Source organism: Ranitomeya imitator, chromosome 10 (genome assembly GCF_032444005.1).
Source record: "Ranitomeya imitator isolate aRanImi1 chromosome 10, aRanImi1.pri, whole genome shotgun sequence".
Lineage (NCBI taxonomy): Eukaryota > Metazoa > Chordata > Amphibia > Anura > Dendrobatidae > Ranitomeya > Ranitomeya imitator.
In genome coordinates this window covers 1,831,977-1,839,294 of record NC_091291.1, presented here as the reverse complement: position 1 = coordinate 1,839,294, position 7,318 = coordinate 1,831,977, and the positions used below count along the sequence as shown (strand labels likewise).

General features: G+C 57.0%; 1 protein-coding gene and 1 pseudogene across 1 annotated transcript in view; one reads left to right on the top strand and one right to left on the bottom strand.

The window, feature by feature from the left end:
• Positions 1 to 7,318, top strand: part of SVBP (small vasohibin binding protein) — a 14,501-nt gene extending 7,183 nt beyond the window's left edge. Inside the window, exon 2 of the mRNA XM_069741478.1 lies at positions 6,952 to 7,318. Coding sequence (XP_069597579.1) covers positions 6,952 to 7,038 — 87 coding nt within the window. The 3' untranslated portion in view covers positions 7,039 to 7,318. The remainder of the gene's footprint in view (positions 1 to 6,951) is intronic.
• On the bottom strand, positions 3,023 to 4,410 carry LOC138651356 (calpain small subunit 1 pseudogene; annotated as a pseudogene).

The following is a 7,318-nucleotide window of genomic DNA, read 5'->3' as shown; positions in this document are numbered from 1 at the left end:
GTTGTGTGGAGGTATATTGTGTGTTGTGTGGCGGTATTGTGTGCTCCCCGTATGGAGGTATATTGTGTGTTGTGTGGAGGTATTGTGTGCTCCCCGTATGGAGGTATATTGTGTGTTGTGTGGAGGTATTGTGTGCTCCCCGTATGGCGGTATATTGTGTGTTTTGTGGAGGTATATTGTGTGTTGTGTGGCGGTATTGTGTGCTCGCCGTATGGCGGTATATTGTGTGTTGTGTGGAGGTATTGTGTGCTCGCCGTATGGCGGTATATTGTGTGTTGTGTGGAGGTATTGTGTGCTCCCCGTATGGAGGTATATTGTGTGTTGTGTGGAGGTATTGTGTGCTCCCCGTATGGAGGTATATTGTGTGTTGTGTGGAGGTATTGTGTGCTCCCCGTATGGCGGTATATTGTGTGGAGGTATATTGTGTGTTGTGTGGCGGTATTGTGTGCTCGCCGTATGGCGGTATATTGTGTGTTGTGTGGCGGTATTGTGTGCTCGCCGTATGGCGGTATATTGTGTGTTGTGTGGAGGTATTGTGTGCTCCCCGTATGGAGGTATATTGTGTGTTGTGTGGAGGTATTGTGTGCTCCCCGTATGGCGGTATATTGTGTGTTGTGTGGAGGTATATTGTGTGTTGTGTGGCGGTATTGTGTGCTCGCCGTATGGCGGTATATTGTGTGTTGTGTGGAGGTATTGTGTGCTCGCCGTATGGCGGTATATTGTGTGTTGTGTGGAGGTATTGTGTGCTCCCCGTATGGAGGTATATTGTGTGTTGTGTGGAGGTATTGTGTGCTCCCCGTATGGAGGTATATTGTGTGTTGTGTGGAGGTATTGTGTGCTCCCCGTATGGCGGTATATTGTGTGTTGTGTGGAGGTATATTGTGTGTTGTGTGGCGGTATTGTGTGCTCGCCGTATGGCGGTATATTGTGTGTTGTGTGGAGGTATTGTGTGCTCGCCGTATGGCGGTATATTGTGTGTTGTGTGGAGGTATATTGTGTGTTGTGTGGCGGTATTGTGTGCTCGCCGTATGGCGGTATATTGTGTGTTGTGTGGAGGTATTGTGTGCTCGCCGTATGGCGGTATATTGTGTGTTGTGTGGAGGTATATTGTGTGTTGTGTGGCGGTATTGTGTGCTCGCCGTATGGCGGTATATTGTGTGTTGTGTGGAGGTATTGTGTGCTCGCCGTATGGCGGTATATTGTGTGTTGTGTGGAGGTATTGTGTGCTCGCCGTATGGCGGTATATTGTGTGTTGTGTGGAGGTATATTGTGTGTTGTGTGGCGGTATTGTGTGCTCGCCGTATGGCGGTATAGTGTGTGTTGTGTGGAGGTATTGTGTGCTCGCCGTATGGCGGTATATTGTGTGTTGTGTGGAGGTATATTGTGTGTTGTGTGGAGGTATTATGTGTTTGCTGTATGGCGGTATATTGTGTGTTGTGTGGAGGTATTGTGTGCTCGCCGTATGGAGGTATATTGTGTGTTGTGTGGAGGTATTGTGTGCGCGCCGTATGGCGGCATTTTCTGCACACGCTGTCTGGAGGTTCTGCCTCAGGCTGTGCTCCCTCTGTGGATGCACCACGCTGGCTTCTTGACCCCGGGGAAGCATCGTTTCCGTTCCGCAACTTCATCAGCTGCTGCATCTTTTGGGCTGAGGCCCTGAGCTCCTCGCAAGTCTCTGATTACATAGGCTCATTTTCCTAATATAGAAGTGTGTGCAGCCTCTCACAACCCAAAACAGGAGCACGCCCGTCCCCTAGGGCCCCTCATACCCACGCCCGTCCCCTAGGGCCCCTCATACCCACGCCCGTCCCCCTAGGACCCCTCATACCCACGCCCGTCCCCTAGGTCCCCACATACCCACGCCCGTCCCCTAGGGCCCCTCATACCCACGCCCGTCCCCTAGGGCCCCTCATACCCACGCCCGTCCCCTAGGGCCCCTCATGCCCACGCCCGTCCCCTAGGTCCCCACATACCCACGCCCGTCCCCCAGGGCCCCACATACCCACGCCCGTCCCCCAGGGCCCCACATACCCACGCCCGTCCCCCAGGGCCCCACATACCCACGCCCGTCCCCCAGGGCCCCACATATCCACGCCCGTCCCCTAGGGCCCCTCATACCCACGCCCGTCCCCTAGGGCCCCTCATACCCACGCCCGTCCCCTAGGGCCCCTCATACCCACGCCCGTCCCCTAGGGCCCCTCATGCCCACGCCCGTCCCCTAGGTCCCCACATACCCACGCCCATCCCCTAGGGCCCCTCATGCCCACGCCCGTCCCCCTAGGGCCCCTCATACCCACGCCCGTCCCCTAGGTCCCCACATACCCACGCCCGTCCCCCAGGGCCCCACATACCCACGCCCGTCCCCCAGGGCCCCACATACCCACGCCCGTCCCCCAGGGCCCCACATACCCACGCCCGTCCCCCAGGGCCCCACATATCCACGCCCGTCCCCTAGGGCCCCTCATATCCACGCCCGTCCCCCAAGGCCCCACATACCCACGCCCGTCCCCCAGGGCCCCTCATGCCCACGCCCGTCCCCTAGGGCTTCACATACCCACGCCCGTCCCCTAGGGCCCCACATACCCACGCCCGTCCCCCAGGGCCCCACATACCCACGCCCGTCCTCCAGGGCCCCACATATCCACGCCCGTCCCCTAGGGCCCCTCATACCCACGCCCGTCCCTCAAGGCCCCACATACCCACGCCCGTCCCCCAAGGCCCCACATACCCACGCCCGTGTCATGTCTGTGTGCTGTAGATGCTCCTCGCCTTTAGATCACTCTTCCTTGCACCATCCACACATTCGTGTTTCTTCTGGGGCACGCTGCCTGCACCCGCTCGGACATTAAGGGGTTATTGGGTTGTGCCTGATTTTGACTTGCACATTAACTCTTGCATTGCTGGGGACATGGGATGTGTATCGCTGTCGATTTGTCCCAGCAGTGGAGGGGTTAATGTGCCACTTTCAGCATGCTGCCCTCCTGCCCCGGCGCCTGTATAAAAACACCAACATCCGGTCCCATAACTTTAGTGTACATTTATTTGGGTTATATCGGAATTTCTCCCGTGACACCAGGGCCTCCACCTTTGACAGCATGACACCAACGGTGATAATAATAATAATAATAATAATGTGGGATGTCACCTCACCCACGAGGCAGTGACTTGATGACAACAGTGCACTGTGTGATACCAGATGCAGCGAGGCCAGGGCCGCCAGCAGGAGAGGTCAGGGCCGCCAGAGGGCAAGTCGGCTCAACCATGACTTCATGACAATGCACTGTATGACACCAGATTTAACTCACCAGTGACACCGGGGCCTCCAGCTGGGAAGTCAGCTCACCCGCGAGGCCGGGGCTGCCAGCGGGAATGTCACCTCACCCATGATGCCAGGGCTGAGCGGCACTAAGAGTAAATGGTCAGCTTCAGCCAGTCCGGCAGTCTGCACTGGACCTGCCCGTTGCCTTCGCGGTCCAGGGCTTTGAAGGCTCGGAACATGCAGTCCATTCGGACCAGGCTGCTGATGAAGCTGTCGAAGTTGACATTTCCGTTGCTGTCGGCGTAGCGGCGGATCAGCAGTTGGTGCAGTTGTTCGTTGAGCTGGAAGCCGGCAGCCTGGACCGCCCTAGGCATGGAGGTTGCAGGGATGTAACCGGTGCCCTCAGTGTCGTACTCCTTGTAGATGCACTGCCACTTCTTGATGTTATTCCATAGGTACTTGAACTCCTCGAAGCCGAGCTTTCCTGTCCCATCACTGTCCATGACTGCCACCATACTGCGGCACGTGTCAATGCTGAAACCGTCCGTCTTTAGATCCTGGTGCTTGGCCACCACTCTGTTCAGAACATTCTGGAGCTCCACCGGGGAGACCTCCATGTCCTCTCCCGCCAGCTGCTTGAAGAGGCGCCGGAACTGCCGCTGCTCATCATTCTCGTAGGCCTCCTGCTGGTAGGCGTTGGCGCAAGGTGCAGGAGGAGGTTCCGGTTTGTAATTGGCTATGGCATCTCCAATGATACCCAGGATACCACCCAGTATGTTCATTCCACCGCCTCCCCCGGCCCCAGCCCCTGCTGGTCCTGCAAACAGTTTTCCAGCTCCTCCGGCCTGTCCACCACCTCCACTTAAACTGCTCAGAGCGCCTTGTAGCAACTTGCCTGCACCTCCGCCCTGTCCGGATCCAGAGAGCCCACTGAGGGCACCTTGCACTATGTTTCCCATTCCTCCGCCTCCAGATCCAGAGAGGCCGCTCAGAGCCCCCTGCATTAGGTTCCCCATTCCTCCACCCTGCCCGGAACCTGCAACATTGCCAATTGCTCCTTTCAAGACATTGCCAAGTCCACTGGCGCCTCCTCCTTGTCCGGACCCCTGTCCTCCAGTCGCAGCTTTCAGGAAATTATTTACCATGAACATATTGCCTGTAGTTCAAGAGTGATGTGGGATGAGCAGACTGTAGGATCTGCGAGCCTTGTCCGGTGAGGCAGGAGAAGACTGTAGGGTCTGCGAGCCTTGTCCGATGTGGCAGAAGTAGACTGTAGGATCTGTGAGCCTTGTCCGATGTGGCAGAAGACTGTAGGATCTGGGAGCCTTGTCCGATGTGGCAGGAGAAGACTGTAGGATCTGCGAGCCTTGTCCGATGTGGCAGGAGAAGACTGTAGGATCTGCGAGTCTTGTCCGATGTGGCACGAGAAGACTGTAGGATCTGGGAGCCTTGTCCGATGTGGCAGAAGACTGTAGGATCTGCGAGCCTTGTCCGATGTGGCAGGAGAAGACTGTAGGATCTGGGAGCCTTGTCCGATGTGGCAGAAGACTGTAGGATCTGCGAGCCTTGTCCTGTGTCGCAGGAGTAGACTGTAGGATCTGTGAGCCTTGTCCGGTGTTGCAGAAGAAGACTGTAGGATCTGCGAGCCTTGTCCGGTGTCGCAGGAGTAGACTGTAGGATCTGGGAGCCTTGTCCGATGTGGCAGGAGTAGACTGTAGGATCGGCGAGCCTTGTCCGGTGTCGCAGGAGTAGACTGTAGGATCTGCGAGCCTTGTCCGGTGTCGCAGGAGTAGACTGTAGGATCTGCGAGCCTTGTCCGGTGTGGCAGAAGAAGACTGTAGGATCTGCGAGCCTTGTCCAGTGTGGCAGAAGAAGACTGTAGGATCTGCGAGCCTTGTCCGGTGTCGCAGAAGAAGACTGTAGGATCTGCTGCTAGCCTTGTCTGGTGCGGCAGAAGAAGACTGTAGGATCTGGTTCAGTTACACTGAAGAGAAAACAGAAATGTTGAGTCAGAGTCCGCTCCACCCCAGCCTGAAGCAGCCAATGGTGCAGCCTCTTCCCAAAACATTCCTTCCAAAGTGTATTGTGAACCGCCCAGCCCTGAGAGAAGGGAGAGGGAGGGAGACCCTGCAGATCCCGACAGGCTGCCAGCAGCTCTGAGCTGTCATATCTGGCCATCAGATGCTCCACCTCATCAGCCATGAGACCCTACAGATGAGATGAGCGGCTCCCAGTAAGATGGAGATAAGCGTCTGCTGCTTTGGCTCCATCACTCTCTTGTACAAACAAACCTCCATCAGCAGCAGAAACACATCTGCATAATAGGGTTTAATCTGCACAGTGTGGTGTGTGTGTGCAGGGGGACAGGAGAAGGTGCATTGGGCTCAGTATGGTGGGGGTATGCACGAGGCACAGGGGATGGGGGACAGGAGAAGGTGTAGTGAGCACAGTGTGGTGGGTGTGTGCAGGGGACACTGGGTGGGGGACAGGAGGTGCAAGGGGACACAGTATGGTGGGTGTGTGCATGGGGCACAGAGGGGGTGGGGGACAGGAGAAGGTGTAGTGGGCACAGTGTGGTGTGTGTGCAAGGGGACAGGAGAAGGTGCATTGGGCTCAGTATGGCGGGGGTGTGCAGGAGGCACAGAGGGGATGGGGACAGGAGGTGTAGTGGGCACAGTGTGGTGGGTGTGTGCAGGGGACACGGGGTGGGGGACAGGAGAAGGTTCAGGGGGACACAGTATGGTGGGGGTGTGCATGGGGCACAGAGGGGGTGGGGGACAGGAGAAGGTGTAGTGGGCACAGTGCGGTGTGTGTGTGCAGGGGACACTGGGTGGGGGACAGGAGAAGGTGCAGGGGATAGGAGGAGGTGCAGGAGGACACAGTGTGGTGGGTGTGTGCAGGGGACACTGGGTGGGGGACAGGAGAAGGTGCAGGGGATAGGAGGAGGTGCAGGAGGACACAGTGTGGTGGGTGTGTGCAGGGGACACTGGGTGGGGGACAGGAGAAGGTGTAGGAGGACACAGTATGGTGGGTGTGTGCAGGGGACACGGGGTGGGGGACAGAAGGTTCAGGGGGACACAGTATGGTGGGGGTGTGCAGGGGACACTGGGTGGCGGACAGGAGAAGGTGCAGGGGGACACAGTATGGTGGGGGTGTGCAGGGGATAGGAGGAGGTGCAGGAGGACACAGTGTGGTGGGTGTGTGCAGGGGACACTGAGGGACTTGGGTGGAGATGCAGGGTGTTGTGCACTATATGAAGGGTCCTCTGTGCCCCCCTGCACATATTGAGCTGCTGACTGTACCCGCAGGAACGCCCTGCTCGCAGGCTCTGGGTGTGGGGAATCTCCTCAGCTATTTTACCCCCGGGCACAGAAATCTCCTGGTGCGGCCGTTCTCATGGTTCTGAGCTCATCCTTCCAGTTCTGTGGCTTGTCATCTGCTCCTCCTATAATCTACTACCACTCCTAGCCGCCATTGTCAGATGGGTGAGGTTACTGGCATGGGGCCATTGCTTTGTGCTGTGTGGCCTGTGACTTCCGCCCCTTGGGATGTGTGAAGACCCCCTTTCATGTTAGAGGGCCTGCCTGCTGAGCCCCTCCCTCCCCCGTCATCTACCAGTGTAGAGAAACAAGCGCCGTGTCTGTGGGACTACTCTTCCTATCATCCATGACTTGTGCCTTTTTCTCTTTCAGATTTATGCCCTGAACAAGGTGATGACGGAGCTCGAGCAGCAGCAGTTCGAAGCCTTCTGTAAGCAGATGCAGACGTCCAGCAAGTGACGGACAGAGCACGCCATTCCCTATCACCTGCCCTCCTGGCATTGGCAGCGATGACCCCGCCATGATCCCTCCACATGATCACTCCGCCATGATCTCTCCATGTCTGCTGCATGTACTTCATTACTTCACTTTAGTTTGGCCCCTGGATCGTCCATCACCGGAGATGTCCCAGAAACGTCACCGTATGATGCCCATCACGCACCTGTGACCAGAGCGTGCAGCATCTGGTGCACGGCGTCTTCTCGGTGAAAATTAAAAATTTCTAAAACTTTTCACTACA